Source organism: Sparus aurata, chromosome 16 (assembly GCF_900880675.1).
Source record: "Sparus aurata chromosome 16, fSpaAur1.1, whole genome shotgun sequence".
Taxonomy (NCBI): domain Eukaryota; kingdom Metazoa; phylum Chordata; class Actinopteri; order Spariformes; family Sparidae; genus Sparus; species Sparus aurata.
This window is the reverse complement of record NC_044202.1, coordinates 14,204,738-14,232,056: the sequence shown is the minus strand read 5'-3', so window position 1 is coordinate 14,232,056 and position 27,319 is coordinate 14,204,738. Positions and strand designations below refer to the sequence as shown.

Below are 27,319 nucleotides of genomic sequence, written 5' to 3'. Positions count from 1 at the left end.
AACTCATCGTGGTGCCCGTTTTAACTGTGTGGAAAAATCTAAAGCTCTAGAAGTGCGTCACACCAACTCTCCACAAAACTCAGAGATTCAGCTCAGCATGGTGTTGCTCATCTGATGAGTAGGCCCACTCCGCCTACTCAAGTGGCAGAAAACACTGACAAATAGTAACTAAAATAGCCCCCAACTGTAAATGAGCACAGTTGGAGAATACAGTTTATCAAATCAGAAAGATACTCAACTATTTAGAGTTATCGTCGATCTCAGTGTTCATGTTCTTTAACTCACAGACAGTGGAGTTGTACAGTTGTATCAGTAAGGAGAGTAACCTGAGAAAAAGTCAATCCAGGGCAGAAACCTATTGGTACATTTCAAGGCAGAAATTCAATAGTGCTTTGCATAAAATAAACAGAAGAATTCATCGGTTGACATTTTTTAAACAGGAAAAAGTAATTTATTTCAATATACATCGCATTTAAAACTATATAACATTATTTGTTCGTTGAATATCTCACACAGCTCTTATCATGGAAATGTCCTTGAATTTTTACAAAATAAGACGAAGCTCTGAAACAATAATAGAATATCCCACCCTTTCATTACTGCATGTTTCCATGTATTTTACATTAAAGTAATTATAGCTTCATACATTATTTTTGTTCTTTATAAAAGAAAAAAAAACATACCTTTTCAAAGTGATTTTATATGTTCTTTGATGAAAATAGGATTGATCCAACAGTAGGTGAGTGATTTTGATTATGTAATGCCTGAGAAACTGCTTTACGTCAGAGCAGAATGAACATCGATGTCGTTCAAAGGTCCATTTACGTAGATCGGCAACTTCAAACCATTCAGATGTACAAACTGTAATACATGATGAGCGTGGAAGATACTTTGTATGCTGTCATTTGCAATGGAAGCAGATTCAAGAGCAGAAAGGAAGTCAGTCTGGGAACAAAATATCTGTTCCTGTCCATGTACCACCACAACCAAAGATGGAAATAATTTAGTGTAAACCCCAATATAACATCTCTCTTAAGAAATGGCATATAACTACAATTTAAATAACAAAGGGTTGATTCTAAAATGTGCTCGACCATTGCAGTTAGCAGTCCCAATATTGCACTATATCAGTGTGAGGAAGAGAAATCAGTGGACAGTAATTGGCCTGTAGTGTGTAGGCCAGCACCTGAGAAGGCCTCTGGTTCAGAACAAACTATTCACAACATGGTGAAGAGAGCACTGAGTGAAGAGAGGTCAACTCTCCACTAGGGGGCCTTCAAAGACCTGACAGTGATGACTTAGGATCCCTTTTATCCATCTCAGTGTGCAGCGGAGTCCCCAGAGAAAACTGAACATGCTGTGTTGCAAGGGGCGCAGCCCATTGCCATCGAGAGGTGATCTGTCAAACTTGTCAAAAACTTTCCCGTTTCACAAAGTGATACACAATTACACATTCATTGCCATTAAAAGCATAAAGGAATCTCAATATAAAAGCTGTTATTTTCATTTTTGCTTTACTGGGACTGGCGTGGTGGAGATAGCCTTTCCAGTTCCCAAATAAATAGCAACAGTTTACTGAAGACATTGTAGTGTAGCGATTACCAGAATTATCCCTATGTACATGGTTATCATGACTTACATTCTTTTGAGTAATCCGAGTCCCGTGGGAGCTCTGGCACAAATGTAGGAAGCTCGCTAAAGCATAAGAAAATATGTCACAAGTCCTTTCATTTACACCTAAAGCAACAAAACAAACAAGGTGGCCTGTAATGAGTTTGTGCTGCAAACTGCTACAGAGGACTGTTGCATGATGCCAGTTCAAAATGTGTTATTGCCTGTTTATCCCCTCTCCCTTTCGCACTTCTCCAGTCAGGCAGGCATTTGTGAATCATTTGTGTGTTGGCTGGGCACTGAAATCAAAGCTTTTGGTTCCCGGTGACGCACAAGTCTCTCTGAAGCAACAGAAACAGGTCAAGTCATCACTTGTGGCTGCATGTCTCCTCTTTCTGCTCATGTCATCTCTAACGGCCTTACTCTGAGGCTTTGCTCAGCAGGTACAATGACAACCATTTAGTTTAACCACAGCAGTGTGACACTTGCTTTGTACATAGCCGTGATTCTGCCCATTGCATATGTTCTTGCTGTGCTATCAGTGATGATCTGGGGTCAGATGCCGGCCTTGTCGCTGTAGAATGGCGTGACATGAAACATGTAGCAGTGAGTGCAAACCCTGACGGGCTTCACCTGGCCGTATCTGGGCAAAGGAGCAGAATGGGAGGAGCAGCGAGAGCAGAAGATCTGAAATGACAGAGTGATGTATTAGTTACATCTAAATGATGACAGCACACAAAGTAGTCATCAGCTTGATCAATTGTACATTAAACTGGGAATTCTGCCACCTGAGCTCCGTCAGTCATCGTACCTTTCCACAGCTTCTACAGTGATGCTTCCTGCGGATGACAGTGAAGGGAGCCTTACAGGCAATGCAGGAATTACAGGCTTCATCGGGCACCCAGTCTGGAGGGTCTACAGAGCAATTAGGAACAGTTAAAACAAAGCAGGCCTGTCACCAGTCATCAGTATTTCTGCTGTAGAAAAAAACGAGGAAAAGACTGATATTTCAACTAAATTCTTAGTGGCTCTGTTTGTGGATTTATTGACCTTCGAACTGGCCTTCCCGGGCCTTGGCTGCCAATTCTGATGAGGAAATGGTCTCCTGACAGAGAGCACAGTCCTCCAGCACTGCACTACGCAGAACAGGACCTGCTGGACACCACAGAGGAAGAAAGTAAAACTGATGTAATGTACAAGTGATTGCTGTTTGCACAAATATCCTTGTTGCAGAGTTATGGATCAGTTTGACACAATATAGAGCAGACTAGCTGTGGCAGATGAGGAAGCATTACAGACATCAAAATATGATATGATAAAAGTCTGGATGCCTTTTTCAAAAAGGTTGAAGGAGGGGCCTTTGCAAAGCCTTTATTTAAGAGAAAACAAACAAAGATGGACCAGTCAGAAGAACAACAGTGACACATCTCCTTTCAAGTTGAAATGATGAACTTAATAAACAGTTCAGATACTCAGCAGTTCTGTAACACATAGTGTGTTCAATATTCACATCCCCAACAGCACTGTTTTTTACAATCTCCTGAGGGAAACATCTGGCTCTTAAGCTGCTAGATGCTTCACTATGTTCACCAGCTAGTGCCCAGCTGTTACTCTTGATGGTTTACTGCTGAGCAGGTTGTGTACAGTGGATTTTTAATCTTGCTTCTTGCTTAAAACAGGTGCCTGCTGCAGCTGAAAATGACACCATGAAAGAAGTAGGAGTGAATCAAAACAGTAAACTGAAGCTCCTTATAAGATTTCATAAAGCCAAGGGGAGCTGTGGAGTCAGGTGATAAATTTTTGAGGGTCATCACTGGTTCACACTGTCATTTGATATATTGCCATTAAGTACATTTAATTTTTTTGCCACTTTTTAGTTACACTTCAGCAGTGTTTAATTTCTCTCAGGATTTAATTAATGAGGTTAGGACATTGGACTGAAACATATCATATATCCAAGACATGTTCTTTACCTTTCTTTTGCTTGTCGTTGTCATCCTGATCACACTTGGTTGCCATGACTTCAAACAGAGTCTTGAGGATGCTGCGAAGGTCGCTGGCATAGTTGGTCTGCAGCTGATCAGCAACACCTGCATCATGCCAGAACACATAATGGATATCAGCATGAGGGAAACAAAGAGACGGGGGAGGGCGACGATCAGAGCGAGAGCTTTTACCTGATATGCAAACAAAGAGGCGGTGGATGAGGTCGCTGCTGCTGTGGAAGCGCGATCGGATCTTGTTCCTGGCAGCCATCTTGGCATTTTGCAGGGCCAGCTGGATCTCCTGATGGTCCAGATCTTCTGACGTCCCCGAGCTGGGGGTCAGACTGCTGACAGGGCTGGACAGGGTGATGAGAGACAGGACAAGATTATTTTTCAGAACTCTGCAAGCACAATTTACATATTGAATTAATACTTTACCAATTCTAGATATTGATCTTTCAATTAACAATGATGAATAATAAATGAAAAAATGTTTCTTAGCAATTTTTTCGGCACATTACAAATTGCTATCTTCTGCTATATTGTTATCAATTATACACTGGACGTCATCACTGCAACATCTGTCGAATTAAATCTACAGTTTGAACCAGGAGGCAAATTACTGCTGTCAATTGTAGGCCATACAGGAAGGAGTGACTGGCACTTCAATCAGCGGCTGAGTGTGAGCAAAGGATGGCATAAAGACTACAAAGCAATCTGTTCATCTATCATGCAAGGACTTTTAAGTTAGTATCAAAACACGGCCATGAAAAAACAATCCTAACACACATTATAGTGACACATTCTTTCATGAGTGATGGTTACCTGGGAGTGTATGCACTGCTTGATAGACTACATGTGGTGACCGACACACTCTCACAGTCACTACCTGACACAGAGCTGAGGGGGGAGTTCTGAAAACTAAAAACAACCAAATGAATTGTAAAAAAAAAAAAAAAAGGGAGGAACAAATGAAGCACAAACACAACAGTAAAAGAAACACAGCTAGGTAATTAAGGCAACACAAGGTAAAATGCAACCAATGGATGGAAGCAATAGAGAAATTCAAAATAAATGATGAAATATGGTGAAATAAAACAGGCAATTATGAAAGACTGTGTCGAGGTCATAAGTCCTCCAGAGAAAAAAGATCACTGTAAAATAAATCAATAAGCTTGTAAAATGACTCGTAGAAGTGACAACACACCTGGAGCACCTCCTGCTGTCCTCTTTGGTGTCCCTCTTTGAGTCTTTAGTTCCTGGTTTGTCCATATCTGTCTCCTTGTCCCCCTGCCGGCATTCACTAGCCTGCTGCCTCTTTTCAGTCCCCAGCAGAGTGGGCCCATCCTCCACGCTGGAGCCGCAGTCCTGAGCCTGATTCCCCAGCCCTGGAGCTACCACTAGGCACTTCTCACAGAGCTGGAAGTTCGAATCCTCCTCCAGCATCTCTGCAGAGCAGCGGGAAGAAGGGGGAGTCAACTGGGCCAGCTCACCCTTGCTGCAAGGCTCGTGACCTCGTGGTGGTAGTCGGCAAGCAGAAGACTGGATGACAGTGCTGGGGGCAGCGGTCTTACAGTGTTTGTCCAATCCCAGGGCAAGGCCTAGTCCAAGTCCAGTGCTCTCTGTGGTCATGGCATCCTCGTGGCCATCCTCACAGCTCCCGCAGCAGACACAGGAGTTGAGCAGGCAGTGAGTGGCCACCAGGGGGCCGCAGGGCTCAATCTCAGAGGGAGCGGGCCGCGGCAGTAACAGCTTATCCACGGCCAGCTCTGTCAAGCTTGGAGAGCGGGGGTTGAAGATGACCGTGGCAGACAGCTTCATCCCACCCATACGGTGGGCGATGACCTCAGCGGTTTCAGACGCTGTCCCCTCCAAGCCCATTTCCCACCCGTTGGTGTAAGGCAGAGGTTCAGAGCCAGGAGCAGAAGTGCAAGGAGGGCGTTTTGCATTCAGACAGTGTGTGTTCTGGCTGCGTGGCTGTGGGCATGGCTGCTCTGACTGGGCCCCAGAGTACCAGCCATTCCTGGTAGAATCGGGTCGCAGTCCCGGCTTACGCTGCATTGAACGAGGAGACTGTGATGCTTTGGAAGGAGAGGCGACACAACTACTGGTCTCTCTTGAGATGCTGGTGATGCTCTCTCCTGCTGCATCCAAATCATCCATGAGAAAGACCCTGTCTTCCTCCTCTACATAGATGCCTGTCCTTCCTCGGCCCACCAGGAGCCTACGGGGAGACGTCTCAGTGCTTGAAGCCCCACTGGAGACTCCTGCCTCTCCTCTGTGGACTTGGTGCGCAGGTGACTGACCCTGGCTGGGAGGCGACAGCAGCGTGGACATCTCGTCTCCCACGCGGTACACCATCATGTTGAGCTGCTCGAGTTCCTCCTCATCGTACTGCATCGAGCAAGCCAACTCAGCCTCCTCTGCCTCCTCACACAGCAGGCCCTGCTCCTGCTCCTGCTCCTCCTCCCCCCTCTCAGTTTCTACCTCCTCCCAGCCCTTTTCCACTTCCTCCTCCTGGCTGGGATGGACAAACAGAGCCAGATGATCCTGCTCCCCCTCACTCTCTCCCTTGGAGGTGTCATTAGCGGGGCTGCTGGATGAGTTATTTTCTTGGACGGGAGCTGATGAGCAGTTTGTGGCCAGCTCTGTGGACAACTCCCCGTCCTGAGAGATACACAGGTTCCTCTCTAGTGTAACCAACTCTTCCTCAGTCAGGGTCTGCAGCAGGTCTCTGTAAAAGCATTGTTGTAACATATTAATAAGATAAAATAAAGATCATAAAAAAAAGATAAAATTATATGATATATTCAGACTATACCTGATTTTCTTTAATAAAGTGCGAAAAGGCCGGAAGAGCTCAGACATGTCCTCTGATTTTTGGTCGAGGTTGAGAGGTCCCTCTGAATACACAACCAGCCCACTAACAAAACATGTTTAAAATTCTGTAAGAGGACAGGAGGGACTAAACAACAATCAGGTGGCCGAAGAAACGGAGAGGACAGGCATCACTTACCACACAATGGCTAGTCTGGGAATTGTAAACATCAGCGCAGGTTCATAGTCATCGATCATGTCTTGTGTGAGATAGCCCAGCTTCAGGGCCCTGGGACAACAGATTGAAGGAAATACAGGAAATAAAAAAAATTACCGTTTTACAATATTTATATTCTGGTGAATTCCAGATGAAGCCAGAATGACATGTGCATTTCTCAGCAGATTGAGCATTTCGATTGTTTTACAGTATTTATACAGCAACTAGACCTGGTTTATTACCAAAAGAGACATGGTAATCTTACGATATGATATGGGACCTTTAAAATTTTTGCTCCTTGGTAAACCCACCTCTCGACAGTCTCACAGAAGAGCACAATCACCTCCTGCTGTACATAGTATTCTTTGGGAGACTTCACAGGCACCATGGCTGACACATAACTGGCAAAGAAAGAAAGAGAAAGTGGACTGTAATGACAACCACAGCCTTGGTGAAAGTTTTTGGCAACTAAATCCTTGAGAGGATGATAAATGTGGATTAATTGCATTGCGACAATTGCCAAATGTCTGGTCCTTAATTTACCTGAGCTCAAACTCAGCAAAAAGGCCGTCGAAATGTCGCAATGCGTCCCTCATGCGGTCCGTGTACAAGTTGAGGTCTCTCAGGGCCTGGTCTCTGGTGATGTTGCGTACTTCCTCCAGGCTACGTGTAAGATCCTTTGCAAGGGGTCTCATTGCTATACTTTCTATCTCCCTGTTCATGATGATGGAGCCAGCAGCCAAACACTGCACAGAAACAAGTATGTCATAAATCATTTTGCCTTGCACAGAAGATTAAACTGAGAAAATGATGTTTACAATGGCACGCTTCAGCGATTATGAATCACCACAGTTGTAAAAATGAAATACAGTATTTTTCTGCATGTGTGTGGGGCCTGTGCCAGGTTGTTTTCTTTCAGACCGACGCAGGAGGGAATACACTACCTCAGCCCCAAACCACAGCTGCCCGGCCAAGTTGTCATGACGAATCTCCTCTGGGAACTTGACAGAGAAGTCTCTGTTGGCCCGGTCATTGGGGATACATTCATCCATGATCTGATTGATGATGTTCAACACATTGTCCTGCAGATGAATACAAGAGTGACAGGAAACAAAATTGAACAAATAAGTACAGAGTACAAAACTGTTCTTGAAAAGCAATTTTCTCAGTGTTTACTCTGATTACCTAATGTTGGTTAACAATCCAAGCTTCACCTCTTTCAAGAAGGCCACTGTATCGCAGCACTTAAAGACCATTGATTAGGAAGTGAATGAAAACAATTTGACAAGCACACAGGACCATTAAGGCCCTCGCAGCTACATTCTCCCTCAATAAAAACACTAAACTAAAGCTCATAATTCCAGCAGTGAAAATGCAGTGTCACACACAGCAAGAGCTAATCAAGAGCTTATGTGCCGCTGGCATGTACAACAGCCATAACAATGACTTACAATGAGCCTTTCACTCAACCACAGCTGCACTGTGCACTGTAATCTTGTCAGGCACAGCACTGCGTCTTTCTCTGCTCGCCCCGAGGAGAAAGATTAAAAAGCTTTGAGAAGGAGAGCTTAGCCACTGATTCCTTTATGGCTGTGTGTGTGTGTGTCTTGGCCAAGTCTGAGAACCATCCCATGTCTGTGAGCGTCTCCCAGTGGGGGGCACCGGTTATAACCATCTCTACTGTTGGGTTTAAAGTATGACACCTGTCACAGACCGGCTTCTATCCTTTTTTTCAGCTTATCTTTCACTCTTTACACCGTCTATCTCTGACCCTTTCTTTTCCTTCGTCTCTTGTGCGCGCCATCTAACTCAATCTTTGTCCATCTCAAACACACACACATATACTCGCCTGCCTGTTCCAGCAGGCCGCACCGTAGATACAGCCGTGCCAACATAATATGAGCAGCATGCCAGCAACTCCCACAGAGGCCCATGAATAAGAGCCGATAGCTGCAGTGGCAGGTTCAAGTGCAAAATTTTGGCTTGAGAGCACTTGGAGAGCACTTCTATTCTTGGGGCTGTGGTGTATCATGCTGCTTAATTCATTCTCCAAAAACCCGTGCGGGGGAACACCATCGAAAAGACCCCTGTCTGAACATACAAGTGCTGAGATTTTGCTGCTAAACATTTTCACTGCAACTTGTAGGGCGGGAAAACCAAAGACTGATTTGAGGTATGGATGCACCCTAAGATGAGCTCATCATTCACAACTACTAGGAAGTCTCATCTTGATAACCAAATTAATTTAAAAAAGACTCTAATATGAGAGAATAAGAAAAGCATCAGAACAAGGAAAAAGAGAAAAAAACTGAGAGGAACCAAAGAAAAGAAGTAACCGACTGGCAGAGGGAAGGATGGAGCGAGAGAGACAGAACAGTCGGGGATCAAGTGATGACCTTATTAAGGGGCTCTTCCCTGTGTGCTGTGGCGTTGGGGGGAGGCTAAAGCACAACGGGCCAGATGACGACCTCCCCTCCACCACCTCCAGCTCTCCCAGCGTGACCCAGCATGGCAGTCATCACTCATGCACACAGCAACATCTTCCAAGCTCCTTTCAGCCTCGAACAATAACCTGCACCTACGTTCATATCTTAAGATTCTCAGGTTCTCTTCCATCAGCACTTTTGCAGTGAGTAAAAAAAAATAAGACACCAATTTCTAACCTATTTTTGTCCCAAACACAGTTACCTCAATCATATCACCAATTATGAAGTGCCTCTTACCAAATTAGCTGCTCTTGTTGCCATTTGCTATCAACCCACATGACACACAAAGTCTGCTTTTTTTTCATCTTATCAGCAAAGTTGCTTGATATCAGAACTGGGTCAAGCAATGTTTGTAAGGCAACAGTCATATCATCACTCCTTTGTTCATAAAGGGCTGATAAGGTTGTTGTCTATTTTTAGCTTCCAGGCCAAACCAAGGTCCACTCAGGTGATTATGTGTATGAAAAGAAGACTTTGTGGAATTTGTGGCTTGGAGTCAAACAAGCCGGAGTTTAACTGAAACGATAATACATAATAGCTTCAGATAAAGTAAACAAATCAAGGACTGTGGATTTGGTCCACCATCACTTCCATTGAAAGTGCATTAGGAAGGCATCTGTTGTTGGTCAGTATGGAAAGGCAGAGCTCTACTCCACTTAAAGGCCTATTTTCATGTAACATTTATAATGAATGAATGAGATATCAACAGTAATTCAAATAGACTAAAACATAGATGATGACTTTGTGTGTATTGGAGTCTCCCTCCTGACCTGACAAGATCGGAACTGGTTGACCAGCAGGGTACATCTCTGAGGGTCCTTCCTGCCGTCGAGGCCATCCAGCTCGGTGGCCACCTGATTCAACTCTTCATCAGCGTAGTAGAACTGGGCCAGGAGCTGAGGGTCCGTCCTCTGCACGGAAACACAAAGAGACACAAGGAGGTCATTTTCAGTACACGCACAGCTGTTTATGAGAAGCAATATGGATGACGCAATGCACAGAAACAACACAAAAAATGACTAATGTCAGAATTAAAATGACTATGATGATTAATTACTGGACTTGAAAATAGTCTCCCCCTTTCTCGGTGCTTGGTCTGACCGAGTTTTAATTGACTGTTTTTTCTTAACAGCTTATATCACAATGTAGGTTGTCCTACAACTAGCAGCTGTTAATCTTTTAATTTGTAGAATAATAGATTAGTCATTTTGTCTATAATATGTTATAAGATGGCGAAAAAAGCCCATCACAATTTTTTACTAAAATCCGAGGTGATGTCTTCAAATGTCTTGTTTTCTCAAAAACAGTCAAAACCTGAAATACATTCATTCTGGTATCACAGAAGGTTATTCACTCTCTTACCTTTTACTTATTACTTATATACTTATATATTTCCTCAGCCTACACCATAAGCCCAGCCCCTCATATGTGGTCTCAGCCAGAATACATATGTATTTTCTCATTTTGGGTTTCTTCCATCAGTCTTTCTAAAAAGTTGCAACATGATATTGTGGTTTTCTCACCATAGAAAAGTGAATATATATTACTATTTTGGTTATTAAAAGGTGAGCACCTCAATATTTTAGAGCAGAAAAATTATTATTTTGTTAGCTTGTTACCATATTCTGAGAGTCACAGACACACAGTCAGTGCTTCAAGAAAGCTGTAGCTGTCCGACAATAAACTCTGCCAATATATTATTGCCAAAATCTAGCAAGCCATCAAATTAAATATATCTCAAAATATCTTAGACTTTATTCTGATCACAGCTAGAGCAATCTTAAAGCTTCTTAAAGGGAAGGATTTAATGTTTTTCTTCAGTTATTGAGTATTGCACTGCTGGTGCGTCAAAGAAAGCAATTTTCAAGGGCCACTTTGGACTTTTTTTGGAAATTGTGATGAGCATTTTTCACAATCTGCTCACATTTTATAATTAATCATGACAGTAATTGGCGGATTTATCGATAATAAAAATAATCACTAGATGCAACCCTATTTATAGTAGAGTACTACATTACAAAAATGTTTCTCTCTCACTACGTGGTTCTTAAGCCGAGGCCACAAATATCACAGAGTTAGCAGCTGTGAAAGGTTGTGACACAACCTTAAATCTCAAAACAACCCAATAATTACAGAGGAGATGAATGAATATTAAAGCAAACAAGACTTCTATTTGACTCTAAACAGAGTATGGGCCAGGTCAAGCCAGGATAACTGGCTATAGTATCCTCTTTTCAGTCTTATGCCTTACTGAAGAGAGAGAAATGTGATAAACCCCTCAGTGTCCAACCTGCTTGTTGATCTCGTAAGGTGCGTCAATTACTAATTTCAGCTGCAACATTTAGCAGCTGAAGTCATGCATAGAGGAAATCCGGCAACAATACACAGAGAGTACAAAACAACACAGTCTTGATCTGCTCTGTTTTAACCATTAGGTCAACTAGACCTGTGTTCATTCAGTATACCAGTTTCCATATGCTGTGCTTAGGGGAATTAACGTGTATATTGTTTAGAGCTCCGCATGAGTGAAATACAGCTGCAGTCTCCAGAAAACCAGCTCAATGCTTGTGGGCAAGTCAACGCATGAATTTCATTCATTACCTAGCCAGCAAGTCTCCCGGTTACAACGACACTGCACTACTACAGCACGTTGGTGTTAACAGGTGGAGTATTTAGCAGAGTTTCTCCCCCACTCCCAACAGTGAGTCTAACTCTTTTAGTCACCTTCTGCTTCAGGGATCTAAAGCCTAATCACCTGCAAATAAACCAAGAAACTGAGAAAGAAAGAGAGCAGTCAGGTTGAGGCAATACAGCACCAACATGAATGCTGCATAGCACAGCAACATACTGTAAGTCTGTAGGGACAAAAATAAAATCAGGTAAGTAGGCCATTTCATAGGCCAGCTTTACAACAGATTGCTCTCCCATTTGCCAAGATGATTTATGAGCAAACACAAGGCATGTTTGTACAAATTCACACTCCTGTGTAAACAATTTTTCAAAAAGTGTGGCAAAGTAAATGATAAAAAATGGCATTCATTCTGACAAGAGGAGTTAACAGAGGTTAATATAGTGTGAAAGCTCCCCAGAAGAGTAGGTGTAATTAGAGAGCCTGGCCCTGGTAGAGGATTTATGTCATTATCTCCCACCATGCTCCCCTCGCTGTGAGGGAGGGGGACAGCACAGCATAGAAAATCATTCCACTGCTGTCTGAGCGACACAAGGCAGGGATGAGACACTGAAGCACAAAATCACTTTTCATTAATTGCATCACCCACCCAAAATGAAATAACGAATTTTAACAGACAATCAAGAGATCCATTTTTCAAATCGCACAAACACTGGATGCACTCTTACGCATGCACATACACTTACTGTGGAGTGCTCATGTTGATCAAAAGGTTAATGGTTTCGAAAATGGCGACCACATGCCGACGTGCATCATCACAAACCGCATGGACCCGGTGACGGCACAGGAGCTTAAAACGAACAGCATGACTGCGCAGACTGGAAGAAGGGAGGCGGTGAACGGGCACATTTGTCTGCCATGCATCGACTTGTCTGAAAGTGTTTGTCGTGAAGTCAAACTGAATACTGGTATTTACCGAAAAACCTCTCACAGGACCCTTTCCCTTAAGTTTGCAGTGCTTCCTGTTGCGTGATGCTCCCCCCGTGGGCCCTTGCTTCTCTCTCTGAATATGATACATGGCGCTGTTCCCTCACTCTCTCTCATTAATAATGAAACAAACAGCGAGGAGAAGACACAGAGATATAACCTACAGCTGGGGTACTTGTCGCATTATTACTGTGAGGGTGAAAAACACATTTTGAATATTTTCAAGGTTATTTGGATGACTGAGAGATGTCCTAATCAACATGGGGGAGACTGTATTTTGATGACTGCTGACATTTTATAGTCAAAGTAAAGACGGTTGCAAGATGGATCATTTGTAATTTTTGAAAAAAAACCCAACTAGAATTGTCTTTTCATGTGTGACACATTTCACGTGTGAATTAGAGCTGCAGTCAGGTGAGTTACAGGAAAGCAGCTCTGGATTAGAGCAGATTGGTATTTGTTTTCTTGGCCAAGTACACTTCAGGGGAGCAGATTCTTGCCAACGTGTGTCCCACAGAGCAAAATCAACAATATTCCCGCACATTTTGTTCATGTTTGTGAATTTTGTCTCTTCCATGTCATGTTTACTGAATAAGCTGGAAAAGCAATGCAGAAAAGGCACCTAATCCCAACTCAAACAGGCAACTGAGTATCACAGCAGGCAAATATAGAAAGTGTTTCACATTCTTTTCAAGTGTTCTCTCTTAACAAGGTCATATACATGCTCTATATATAACAATAATCTGCAAAGAATGGAATACTCAGCCATGGTACTATAGCGAAACAAAACAAATATCAGCAGAAAGGAGTATAAATAGCGTTATTCATCGTTGCATTAGCATTACTATAATAGAAATACATTTAAGTGGGTTTATCTGAATGCGTAAACTTAATCCTAATCACAATTACACACAAGGAGGCACGAAAAACCCACTGCTAAAATAGGAACAGTGAGAAAGGCAATGAAATCACCAGTCAGGAGTCAGACATGACTTGAAATTTACTCAATTGCACAACAATGAGAGAGTCTATGATACAAAATGTCTTGATGACCAAACAGGAAACAGGAGTGGGAGACAGAGAAAGGCCTTTTTCTAGCGCAGGCACAACACGATCTCTGAAGCATATAGGCCAACGCTTGCTGACAGAGGAAGAAAAGAAGTATTTGAGATAGACACTGTCCTATAGCCTCCTCCTGCTGCAGCATTCCTCACACAAGAGGGAACATTCCTGCAGCATTGCATCATGGGGGAAAAGTCAAAGGCAGGGAATGTTTGAGACATGCCGATTTACTTTTAGATAGGCAGCAATGCCTGAGCTGCTCGGTCTATAAGATTGGTGTACTGTACTCATCATTTAGCAGAACTGACGTGCAAACATTTCACGTAATGGAGTTGTTTACCATTTATTAAACTAGTATGATAAACAGGGGTGGGTTGCACCTGGTTCAACCTCAGCCACTCAAACATTATCTCTACAAATGTTTCAACATTTATGGCCAAATCAAACACAGTCATACCTACATTTATAGAAAACTGGCATAAAAGTTTATAATATTTTTCAGCCTCCAAACACAACTATATTTGACATTCATGTTATGGTAGTAATGCTACAGTGACTTCCAGTTAACACAGTTGATTGTTTTTGATTGGAAAACACTCCAAATGTTTCCTGGCAACCAATTTACACATTCCAAAAGTCTTTATAGGCTAATCTACCTTTTCAAAAGCTGGCGCAATAAAATCCTGTGTCACGTCATAAGTCAAATGCTATTTGAAACTAATGAAATTCAGCACAGTTAACAGCTGTGATTAACAGGCCCACCTGTTACTGAGAGATGAGGCCATGCAAGTCATGAAATACAGACTAATCCCTTGTTTGAAATTCAAATCTAGAGCCTTCAATGGTAACATTTACCTTCTTACATTGGCTATGAGTCAGTCATGATGTTGGACTCTGAAATGCAAAATAAAATGAGCGTGCCTGTTTTCATCTGCTTACATAACATAAGCTGGCACTAAGTGAAGCAGTGGACTTGACATTTACTTTAAACACATACAGTAAATTTAAATAGTAAGTTTTTGTGTGTTTGTGTTAAAAAAAATTTGTTTTAATAAAGAGAAAGACAAAGGAAAAAAACTATGGTCAAATTAAGAAAAAAGGGCATGACAGTTGGCTTACAAAACTAAGTGTGTGAACATCTGGCGATCTGACTCTTGAACTTGCAAGTTGTGTCATCATCATCAATGACAGCTCTACCTTGCGTAAGTGCGGAAATGATTCAGCAGATCCAGCTCTTGTCCCCTGCGGCGAGCCACTCTCCTGTTATACTCCTGCTGTCAGTTGTCCTGGCTGCCCTTTCTTTGAGATGACTCAAAAACTCTATCCATGGCGGTCACAAACCCATCATTTCAGACTATTAGGCTCCCACAACTTCATCCAGAGTGACAATTACTGTTAAACCCCCTCAATCACATCATTTCACGATGACTCAGTGAAATTTCTTCTCCTTTTGTTTAACATTAAATCAATAACAGGCGATGGCGGTGTGACTCTTATTGAGACGTGTTACCGAGAGTCGCCAGCTGCTGTACGATTAACATCATCTCAGCCAGCTTTCGCCTTGAGATGCTGATTCTGGGCTTCATTTCTATTCAGACTGTGCAGATGATGGAGGCCATCAGGCTAATGCTTCATGAACATCCATAGCATCAGTGCATGCACACTGAGCCCACTTAAGGGACTTATGAGAAACCTTGCCTCTGCCCTCCATACTCTATTCCAGGCTCAATTTGCTGGCTTCTGGCTGCCTTCCAACAATCAGAAGCAAATACTGTAAGGGGGGAAACCAGTTCACTCTGCTTCATCCAGTCAGCTGGCAGAGTGGCAAAAAAGCAGCCGGATACAGTTCATCACCTTATTTATTATTCAGGACTCAGCATAAAAGCCCTGGCGAAAGCAAGCCAATCGTTTTGGTAACAAACAAGGAAACTTCCTCTGACATTATTTATATTAAGTTTTGCAGAATAAAAAAGGATTCTCTCTCTAAGAATACAGCTTTATACTGGAGTTGTGTCGAGTCATTCCTTTCATGTTCAGCTTGCATCAGGAGTTTCTGTCCTCACTGCTGTTGTTTTCTGCAACTACGAAGTTATTGATGATGAGCTTTCGAGCAGAACTGTCTTTTAGTCATTATGGTCGCATTTTAAGACCGATTTCCTATTAAACAAAGACTGCTGAGGGGGATTTCTGCCACAACCAGCTGAAAGTTGGATCCACAGCCGACTTAACTCTGGTCATTGACTCAATATATTCAGAGTGGTCTGCCCATCTGGACTGATGACATAATCTGTGAGCTTGTCTCCTCGCTGAGGGCCGTCCTAATCTGGAATTTGGACTAAGCAATGACCTGTGCATGTGCCTGGCACATGTTAAGCATGGCAGGCTGAGGTGACACTGGGGGGCACAGAGGATTTAGGTGGCTATAAGGCGTGTCCCGAATCCCACTGACGGTAGTGTTGTGCCATGTGGGGACACCCCTCTTCACAGCTACCGCAGGGAGGGTCTTATGCAAGAAATAATCTGGTTATACAATCCAGAACTGGCTGGTAAACTGTTTTAGATTTACAAAATTATTTGTGGAGTCCTGACAAGATGAGAAGATTGCTGGAGATGCATGAACCCTTTACATAATAAAGACCAATAACAGGAGAAGTGTCATCCCTGACATTAAAGGTGCTATTTATAAGAATTTTAGTCAGTGCTTACTGCACAGCTAACCAAGTTAATTAGCTAACAGCAGCTACAGTTAGCAGCAGGTAGCATTTATTCCAGTGATATGCTGCCTCGTAGTTGTTTTGAATATGAATTTGACAGGCAATTCTTAAATATGTCACGTCTTAAAATCACTAAAACAAACGGATTCTACACAAACCCACCTATGCACTGTCATGGTTCCTGACCCACATCCCCTGTTCACTGTTGAGACTATGCATGACTCACAACCAGGCTAATTCTGCCCATATGCCATTCATTGTTACAAACACTGACTGAGAGCTGGCAATGCCCGGGCTGTCCCACTGACAGCCATGGACAGCAACAGCTTGTGTGTGTATGCAAACACATATCTCTGATTGCTGTCTGTGGTGATGAAATGCATGCAAGTCATTAACTTGACTAAACTGAAGATGATGAAGAAGAGGATGAGGAGACACATGCTTAATTAAATGATCATCCATTGAACACATACCGTTTTCCTATAAAAAGCAAGCTACAATATCAATCTCCATCAAAATTTGTTGTATTTCAATTTGTTCATTCTTCAGGATTTCATGTCATCCCAGTCCAACAATCTAGAAAAAAACATGAAACTGCTTAGGAGCGGCCTCGTCTCATCTTATCTCTTGTCAACTGGAACCAAAGCCAAAACCTAATCCCAAAAATACAGGCCTACTGTTCTCCTCCTCTCCTGCTTTCCCTCCCATTCTCCCCTGCTTCTGAGACAGAGCCTAGAGCAGGAGGAATGGCATATCATATTCTGGCTCTTCCTTGAATAGTCAGTCATAATATAGACAAAGGGCACCTTGAGTGGATGCTTTATGTTTTTATCGACAAATATGATGAGAGAAATCTAAAATCAGAGAATTATTGCCGATAAGATACAAGTGCAGCGTTGCAGTTGATACCACGACCAGCTGATTCTCTGTGGAACCTTTAAATCTCACTCTTCCGCCACAGCTACTTTCCTTCAATCATCGCTTCCCCACACCTCGGACAGTGGGCCCCTGATTCCCCAATCCTGCAATGAATTTAAAAAGGCCTTCAATTGCCCGATCTGCACTAGGGTCAGCTCTCTAAATCTCGGCAGCTGACACCAAATCAATCACCCCATGGCTGGTGGGTAAGCAGAATGGGACGTCCACAAAGAACTCCCGAAACGAGGCTAAATGTGAAGCAACGCCGGCCGCTGCTCAGCAGTTTGCTGTTCCCTCTTCCATCAACTTTGTGCCAACTGTGCCAAAACAACTCTGGAAATATGTGTCTGCCTGCTCTTGGCTCCTCTGCTTGCATCTTTGCAGTATTCACAAACAAACCAGGGTAGTGATGAATGACAAATGAAGGGCAAGCAAGAGGCTGAGATAAATCAAATAAACAACAGCAGAACCTACTACAGCAAAGCCTGTCATGCTCTGTAGAAGTGAAGCAATCATTACTGAAGAAACCAACCACCATGATTCACCAGTTGCTAAGAGCTGTGACATAATATACCCAAGAAACAACACTCTGTTGAAAATATACTGTACATGATATGCATTCATCTTCCATTTTAGATTTTTGTTTCATGTTAACATATTAACTCTGTAGAAGCAGCGAAATGTTGACAACAAATCATTTCTCATTCATTTAAAAGCATCAAGTATAAACTGCTTCAATTCAAGGCTGTAGTGATGCCAGAATTTCAAACTTCCATATAATAATAGTATGAAAAAATGATTCTTGACTCCTCTTTTGATACCACAGCCAAAAGAGGAAAAGTCCTAGGCGTACAAGATTGGATTTGTTCTTCTTATAAAATAAACCACCTTCACAGAGAAAAAAAATCACTGGAGACATATTTGTGATAATTAATATCTGTGCAGCCTGCTTGAAAATCTGATTGTAGAATTGCTGAAATTTGTCTTGGGTAAAAAAAAAAAAAAGCATTAATACAAAACACAATGACCCTGCCACCACGTTCCAACAGCTTTTTCTGAGTTTGTAATAAAGACATACATCGCTATTACTGCTGTTTTAATCATGTGTCATCCCCACCTCTTCATAGCTGAACACTTCTTTTCAAAATCAAATTCAACTGATGCATTTTAAGTAGGGCCCACACAGCTGGCAGAAGTAGACAGAAGGAAAACTGGCTCTTGAGTGGACGATTAGTAAAAATGTGTTGCTTTGTCGGAGCCATCAGCTGTCAACATGTCGTATTTCCTCTCCGACAGTGTAGACAAACATGTCCACAGCATCATTTATGGGGGCTTGACAATGATTTATGGCCACAGTAAATACTTACATGCCTTGTTGTGTTTCATTAACATGTGTCCAAATGATTTCACACCATTGTTTCTTTATAAAAAACAGATGATTTCGTGAGATTTGACCTTAAACCATTGAATCCAATTATGTTAAACACTTGTTTAGAGTTGAAATGATCAGCCCATTTGCTACAGCCCTTGCTAGGACTGGATATATTGTCTTAATTGATCTTATTATGACTTTGTTTTGTTTTACATTGTAAAGGCTTTGTTACTGTGTCCATTACCTGAGTACATATCATGTTTTTAAGTATTATATTTTAAATGAAATAAGATATCTTATTAGTTTTCCACAGCAATACAATCATACAGACGGTCAAGAGAAAACCTTGTTACCTGTAGTTTGAAATTTTTACAAGCTCAAAGTCAATAGTGATCCTTTATTTTACTGTATACTTAAGATAAAGCTGTACAACAAACAAGTCACAAACAAATTAATTGAAATTTAAGAGGATATACTGCATGTGGAGGTAGGGTTAGGGTTAGGGGTAGGTAGGGGGCAGAAGACAAGCTATTGGGGCAACATATTTGTGCTGTACTAAATGAATAAATAAACTGCACTGTTATCCTAAAATGACTTAAGAAACGAATGGAATGTGGGAGATAATTAAAAAGGTAAAATTAGGAGATTAAACTGAGAAACTACTTATAAACTTACAATTATTTTGGTCAAATCTGCTTTCTCACCACGAATTATATTTTTCTAAAAGCAAGATGAATTTATTCCTAGTTCTGTCACACGTTGGATGACCTTATCAAAGCAATCGGGGCATTTGCATTACATATGTTCATACACTTGCAAACAGCCTACATTGCTACATATCTGTTTGACATTTCGATAAGGGGGAGAGCAGCTCCCATCACACTAAACTGTCCAGTGGGAGGGGGGGGGGGGGGACAAATTAGTAGCATCCTGTAGATGGAGGTGAGGGCACCCGGGCCTGGTGCGAGATGTGAGCCCGTCACACTGACAGATGAGGCGGTGTGGAGCTGAAGGTCAGACCCTGAATGCCTGATGGAATAACAACCAAGAGAGGAACACAGGCTACCGAGGAAGTGCACAGGTTTAGCCTCCTGACATCTCTCTCTCTTTCTCGTCGTCAGTCACTCTGTAAGTTTGTCGCTGATGAACACGGGGGTGAGTGAGGAGACAGTGGCCATTTTGGCTGCTTGGAAACCTGAGCCAGGTCTCGTCTATGTTTGGGACAGATATACAAAGTTCAACGAATGAGGGGTCAGATAAAAGAACACAAGATACGAAAAACAAGTTGACCTATTCACATGAAAACCAGCTAAACCAGTTTGAGGGCAAAGAGGGAACGTGAACGATCTCCCTTTACACAGATAAATCTTCATGACCTTAGGTGAATTAATCGTTACAGCCTCACAGACAACCAGGACAAGCCATTCTCGTTGGCACTTTGATGACAAAATGACAGGTACGTTATGTCCCGCACAGAGCTGCACATGACTCTCTGACACACTGGGAAAGGATTGTGTAGCAGGGGCAAAAGGAAAGTCCTCCTCAGTGGGACTTATCTGGGGAGCTAAAGAACAGCTCTGGAAATATCAATAGCTATGCTTCAGTCATGAGAACATGCCGATTCAACACTTTTCTCTCTCCAGGAGAATACAGTTCAATAATAAACTGGCTTACTGTTGATGCAAAATGACAACGCTGTACTGTTTTTTTGACTATAAATGCCAGAATATGTGGGTTGGGCACAGATTTTAATTACCACAGAAATATTTTCTCTCTGTGCAAAAAAAGAAACAACTTGTGAGCTTCAGTCGCAGCAGCATAAAGTGATGTGCACCCTCCTTTCTAACTGTTGTCTTTTCATGCTGATCGACATAATTACAGAGGCTTTTAGCAATTTTCTCTTCACTCACTTTGAGCCAGAAAAGTGCTCATTAAAAACCCACAGACCTATGTGTAATTCTGCTAATTCCTACCATGGCTGTGATTTGGCAGAAGGGGCACTGATGTAATAGCTCAGCACTTCGGAGTCAGTGGTCATTCATGAATGTGACAATACTCCGGTGAACCTCAACACTTAGGCCTAACCCCAACAATGGACTACTGAAATGCTGTGACAGCAAACATGGTTAAACAGAGAAAAGAGGAGTGACGCAGGTGCGTGTATGTGGTAAAGAGCAGGTGGATGATGTATAATCACAGGCATTTTATTTTATCCCTGTCTGACTTTACCGTTGGAAAACCTCTAATTACTGTATTATTATTGTTTGATACAGAGACTCAGTTGTCTTCTATTACCAGATACACTGCCAATTAGAAATACATGTTGACAAAACTTAGTAGAGCAAAAAATTAGATTTTGCCTGCCAAGGGACACAACGCTGCACCAAAGTCACTGACTTGTTTAAGAGGCTGTCTGCTGTATATTTTCCACAGCTTCCATCAATTTAAAAATCTGCTTTTGAGACTCGTGATCTCCAGCAGCGATGATGCAAGGTCAACCTTTTATGTGCAGTTATTATGCCGATACACTGAGAGGACACAATGAATTAAACATGCTAAAATGTTATTCATGCCTGACTGGAGTTAGCTGTGCAGACTAGCTAAGAAAACTTTTCATTTTCAGCCTACAGAAGTGAAGTATCCGTTTAAGAAATTCAGTTTTTTTAATTCCATAATGTTTTTATATAAATCCTCTGCAGTTGATAATAATAACCTTTTTGTACCCATCATCCTCCAGAAGAGGCCGGATTTGAATATTGTGTAGTACAAGTGGTTAACATCATTTCACAAAGTGCTTTTCAATGGAAGTTGCTCAGTCTTAACTGTAAATAGCAAACTTTCCAGAGAAGCATGTGAGTAATTTGGACAAGGTTATGAGCACATTAAGGCTGTAAACCCACATTAAGTATTACAACATCTCATGCTCTGGATTCTCTGGACGTAGATTACGTAGGAGTATCTCAACCTGAGCAGATTATCTATGATGGTTTATTGCTGTAATGAAACTCTCAGCCAAAAACAAAAACAAAAAAGCATGTAATAATAAATGACAACTTTCATCTGATTTATGCAATTTTGTCTACGTGCAAGTCGTCGTTAAAGTAACAAGTTTTCCCTCCCTGGAGAAATATTCATATTTACATGAGTAAAAACCTGAAAAGTGCTGCCGTTGGCACATTAAACTGTTCATTTAACAGGGCCACCAAGCCTTCAATACTCTCTCTGCTGTGTCAGGCATGTTTCCACAGTCTGCACTTGATTTAAAGAGTCAGAGCACATCCATTACAAGCTCACCACAAAGGTGATGATTCTGTTCTGGGCCTGAGCAGTGGCTGATTTGACGCGTTTCACTCTTAACGCAGAGTTTAGGGTGATTTCAACAAGTAACAAATGAATCAAACGCTACAGAGCTGAAACAATTAGTCATCTAATTAAACAGTAAATAGTAAACTATTTTGATAATAAATGTGTCATTTATGAGGTCGCAGCAGTATACATTTTCACAGCATGAGAAACATAAAAAAGTTTCACAATATATCATGTCCCGTCCATGAAACTTGATATTTAAACTTATTGTTCACTAACAATAATATGGTAGAAATAAATACAGAAGATAAGCAAATGTAAGCGGTATGATAATCATCCATTTAAATACAATAATATGCCTTGAAAACGGTATATCCATGCAACTCTAGTCATTTAATAAAACATTCAGAGAAATGTTATAAACAATTCTGATGATCAGTGAATCTATTAGTTTTTCAGTGAGGCTTTGCTGATATTCTTTATCTCATGTGAAAGTGAATTAAACATCTTTGTAAAATTTCTGCCTTTTTAAATACCAAAATTAATTAATTAAAAAGTATTAGAGAAAATAAACAGTTTATTAATTGATACAGAGCTTTTTGTTTACTTTTCTATCAAAATCTATTTTACTTCTATATATTTCTTATTTTGTAAAATGATGATGATGACGTTACAACAATTACAACATTAGAATACTATAAATAAATCATTATAATTGATTATTGTTTAATCATTAATGCTGCTGTTGTTGTTATCAGTAATCATGCTGTTGTTATTATCAAGGCTTTACAAAGAATCAGTTTTTGTCGATAATAAAAAAATTAATCACTTCAGTATTACCTGACATTAATGACAATGTCAGCTGAAGGCAGCCCTTGTACATTCCAGGTTTCAACACTGCATCCCTGACGAGCTCTCGAAAACAAAAGCATCAACAACAACAAAGGGAGATGAGCTGCTGCTGCTGCTGCTGCTGCTGGATACACTGTAACATCAGGAGCTAGCAGTTAGCAGATGTGTTCCAGCCAGTGTGTGAAGTAATCAGGCTAGCGAGCCTCACCGATCGGCTGTCCGGCTAGCTATCTTCACGGCTATGCATAAAAAATGACTGACTGCAGCGCTGACACAGCGTGTGAATCCATGATAACTTACCTTGGGCTTATACAGCCACTTTCGAAAGCGGTTCATCGTTACCTCGCCACCTTCCTTTGTCACCAAGCCCTCCTCTACTCTCCTGTACCTGTGTGTCTGACACTATCAGCGGTGGGCTGCTACAGCTAGCTAGCGCTGTTGGCTCCAAATCGCAAAATGTATAAAAAGCAGCGCAGGTTAAGTTGTCCCGGACGTTACAACGCGGCTCTGAAGGCGCACAAAGGAGATATTCGAAAACAGCGACTTATTTCCATCTTCACTGAATCCCGAAGGTTGGCTGCCCGTCTCGTCTCCCCAGCCCGGCCACTTTCCAAGTCCCGACGATACAGACAAGCGGAGCACCGACGGCTCTGCTGTTCTCTGCCCCTCTAACGTTACTTGATGACAGTCACGTTGACAACATCCACCTCCCACTTTCCCAGGAAATGGTGCCTTCACGTGCTGCTCCCAAACACCGTGCTTTTGGTTGGAAATGTGAAGTATAACAGCGTAACTCATTTTATTGTATTTTTTTCAAAGATGCCCTCCAGGAACGTTTTATAGAGACTTGTCTCCGATAAATTTTCTTAAAAATGTTGAATTATCCACTTTAAAATGCATTTCCCTCATCAAAAAAAATCTACATTCTGTGAAAATACAAATATTTTTAATTTCAAATATGTTGCTACTGGACAATTTTAGTTTCTACTTAGTTTGTAGATTTCATATTGCATCAGAACCAAGGTAACACCTTTTAGAATATGTTTATTTTTATAACATATTGCAGCCAATATTCGACTGATCCACAGCAGCATACAATATACAGTACATGTACATATTGTTAGGAGACATATTGTACTGCTGAAAATATGTCCAGTAGTACCATATGTCTCCTAATATACTAAAAAGTCCATTCACAGTATTTGTGCGCTGGAGGTTTCAAGTTCCAGCATCAATCTTGTATATTAAGTTTTATATTGGAGCATAATTTGTATCCCAAGCTAGTAGTAATGTCACAAAAACATGCTGTTACATACACGACTTCAAATCAATTCAATCAAATCAATTTTATTTATGTAGCCAAAAGCCACAATCACATTGCCTCAATGGGCTTTACAATCTCTACAGTGAGTGACATCCTCGATTCAAGTGTGGAAAAACTTACAATATTGGAAAAAAGCAACCTTTTTAACAGCAGAAAAAAAGATGGAAGAAACCTCAGGAAGAGCCACAGAGGAGGGATCCCTCTCACAGGACGGACAGACATGCACAGTTTACAAATTTAATTGATAGAAAATGATATAAGATATATGTGAAGAGTATTCAAATTCAGAAGGTAAACACACAGACATTTTCTTAAGCAGATGAATGTGATCATATCCTTTTTGTTTAAAACGTTTTAATTTTAGAAAAAAGGCGTTATGATGTTTCTGATACAAAAAGTAACTAGTAACTAAAGTTGTCAAGTAAATGTAGTGGACTATGAAGTACAATATCTTTTTACAATATAAAGTAGCAGAAAATGTGAATACTCGAGTCAAGCCCAAGTACCTCAAAACTAAATTTAAATAATAATTAAATTCCATCACCGAGTAATAATAAACAAAAGTTTTGCATGGATGGTCACTTAATTCCAATTTACTTTATTGACTAGGGACATTAGCTTGAAAAACAATCTCAGCTCAAAGTCCACTTGTTTGTTCTGGAGTTTTCAACCTTATCACACAGCCTTCATCAGCAGCATGTTGAGAGCTGAGTATACTCTGTTGTAGTGAAACTATGAATGTTAAAATAAGACAATCATTCTTATTCGTTCATTCTTACAGCTCATTCTTTGATTAAAAATCAAATGTAAAGTCTTACCACTGTAATACTATAAACGTTTGGCCTGTTAAATACATTTATATATATTTTGGAACTAACAAACCGACAACGTTGTTGACATGGCCACAAATATCTGCTTCTGTTAATGAGATTATGGCATGGTTCAGATGATGCTTTGTGGAACTACTCTAAAACCCAAGTTTGCATGTGATTTGCTCAGTAATCAGCTTTTCCCCCCCTAACCCCTCAAAATCTTGACGTGAAGTTAGTCACCTTTCCCTCTCACAGTTATTTGTCACAATCACTCACAGGCCCGTTGCCTTAACCTGCATTAGATTATTACTATGTACGTTCTCTTTCCTTGCTGTATTTTTCAGTTTGAAATGCTCATTGCAGAATTCCCAACTGCCCGTGAAGGCAGCCCACGTCTCGCACAGACGTCACAATATGCTACGTCATAATTATTGTTATGGCAGCCAACAAAGGATCAGGATGTCACACTGTTAATCTGCATCGGATGGATTAAAACTATGACTGTTTTTAACATGCTGAACAAAACAGCAAAACAACAAAGATTTATCTCGTTAATGCAAATACATGTTGATATTTTCTGGTTTTGTAAAATGCTAACTCAGGTGTTTGAGCTGAAATATGTGTCTGTTTACACAAAGATGTCTGATTTATGAGTGGAAACAGAATAATCCATTTGAAATGCATTACTACTGCGTCCGATATTTGAATAATACATATTTGAATAAACACATTATGCTGATGTGGAAGTTCCTCTGCTTTATATGTTATCATTGAATAAAGACATAAGGTTTGTGCAATAATTCAATCAGACTAACTTATCTAATTTCTACAAATTGACTCAACATAATAGAAACGTTTTGCATTAAATGTGACCCTTTTACATTGATCTTGTGTGATAGAATTAGATTTTTTAGATTAGAGAAATTTACACAAAATTGAATTACCTCAAGTGACATTTAAGCCATATTTTTGGGAATATTTTTCAGCTGCCTGTGTACAACAACCACTTCTATTAAACTTATTTTCCTACACTAAAATGACAGACCATCTTTTGCCATCTAGACATCACAGCAATTTCCAGAAGATTAACAGTGAAAGCAAAGATTGCGCTTCCCTCCTCTGCTGGTTCTTTTATTTGATTCCCTCCATACTCTGGAATTCGTGTTTGTCCTACTTGGTACCTATAATATAAATTCCTTTTGAGTGGTGCATCCATCACAGCCTCAACACAATATATGTACACCTTAATGACCTGAGTTGTCTATATTCTCTTTAATCTTTTGATTTTTACACAAAGCAAAACAAAAAAAATGTCTTGAGACAGACCTTTCTGATGTTTTTGGTGACATGGAGTCTGAAGTTCTTTGAAAAAGGCTATCTTGGATACACAAATGGTGTCTATGGGATGAAATAACACGATCATAATCCTAAAGTCACCCACATTCTCAGACTTTGAGCCCTGAGCTGTATGAATAAAACTGACGTGATTGACCAACTTTGATGTTGAGGTTAAAGGTGAGCGCTAGTTATTCCAGTGGGTCAGTCTTCAGTCTGATAGTGATGAATATGAATTCATGGAGGTATGATATCCACTGGAATGTGTGCATTTTTCTGATGCCTTTTAGACTAACAGCTGGCCCGTAAAGCTTACTGCAACAATGCAGCCATCCTGAGGCAGAGGGTGCTATGTGACCATTGGGAGTAGGTGAGGTTGCACGGGTACAGCACAGCAGACTGTCCACAGTGACTGATCTGACTTCTTCCATTTAAAATTAGTGTTGTGATCATCATATGGAATCATCCATATGGGAAATCAGCAGACAGATTTCATTTGTATTTCAATGATCGTACTTTCGTGATCTCCTTCTCAATGTGTTTACATGTGCTCTGTATATTCTGGTTACAATCATTTCCAGGTTATGTTTTGCATATGTAAAAGTCATATCCTGGTTTTGTGAAAGCTGTGCATGCTAATCACAGTACTCTTGTCTAACCTGAATATATTGTGGCGTGTTATCACTATCTACTGGATTCTAAAGATATGGAATAGGGGTGGAAAATGTTGAGAGGTCAAGAAACAAGAGAGCGCAGGCCCAGGCTGCTGCCATCAGGTCAGGGAAAATGTTTGTTAGTAGGAAAATGTTGGCTGAAGCAGGTATCACATAAGGACAGTCACAATGGTTTTGGTTTGTTGCAGGAAAGAGGAGATGAATGCAAGGTGGAATTT

The 27,319-nt window shown here is 41.1% G+C and overlaps 1 protein-coding gene across 3 annotated transcripts; it reads right to left on the bottom strand.

The window, feature by feature from the left end:
- Nucleotides 1-422: 422 nt before the first annotated feature.
- zfyve28 (zinc finger, FYVE domain containing 28) lies at nucleotides 423-23,645 on the bottom strand. 3 transcript variants are annotated; one of them, XM_030391668.1, is made up of 14 exons: nucleotides 23,257-23,645; nucleotides 9,887-10,027; nucleotides 7,575-7,712; nucleotides 7,174-7,376; nucleotides 6,942-7,031; nucleotides 6,613-6,702; nucleotides 6,418-6,519; nucleotides 4,804-6,330; nucleotides 4,422-4,517; nucleotides 3,789-3,952; nucleotides 3,585-3,701; nucleotides 2,662-2,766; nucleotides 2,423-2,526; nucleotides 423-2,298 (listed from the first exon to the last, which is right to left on the bottom strand). In XM_030391668.1, exons 1-14 carry the CDS (start codon nucleotides 23,290-23,292, stop codon nucleotides 2,167-2,169), a joined length of 3,045 nt encoding a protein of 1,014 aa, XP_030247528.1. In that variant the 5' UTR covers nucleotides 23,293-23,645; the 3' UTR covers nucleotides 423-2,166. The 3 variants fall into 3 exon arrangements, with proteins under 3 accessions (XP_030247528.1, XP_030247529.1, XP_030247530.1); XM_030391669.1 differs by having other exon boundaries at nucleotides 2,662-2,763; XM_030391670.1 differs by lacking the exon at nucleotides 4,422-4,517.
- Nucleotides 23,646-27,319: the final 3,674 nt, after the last annotated feature.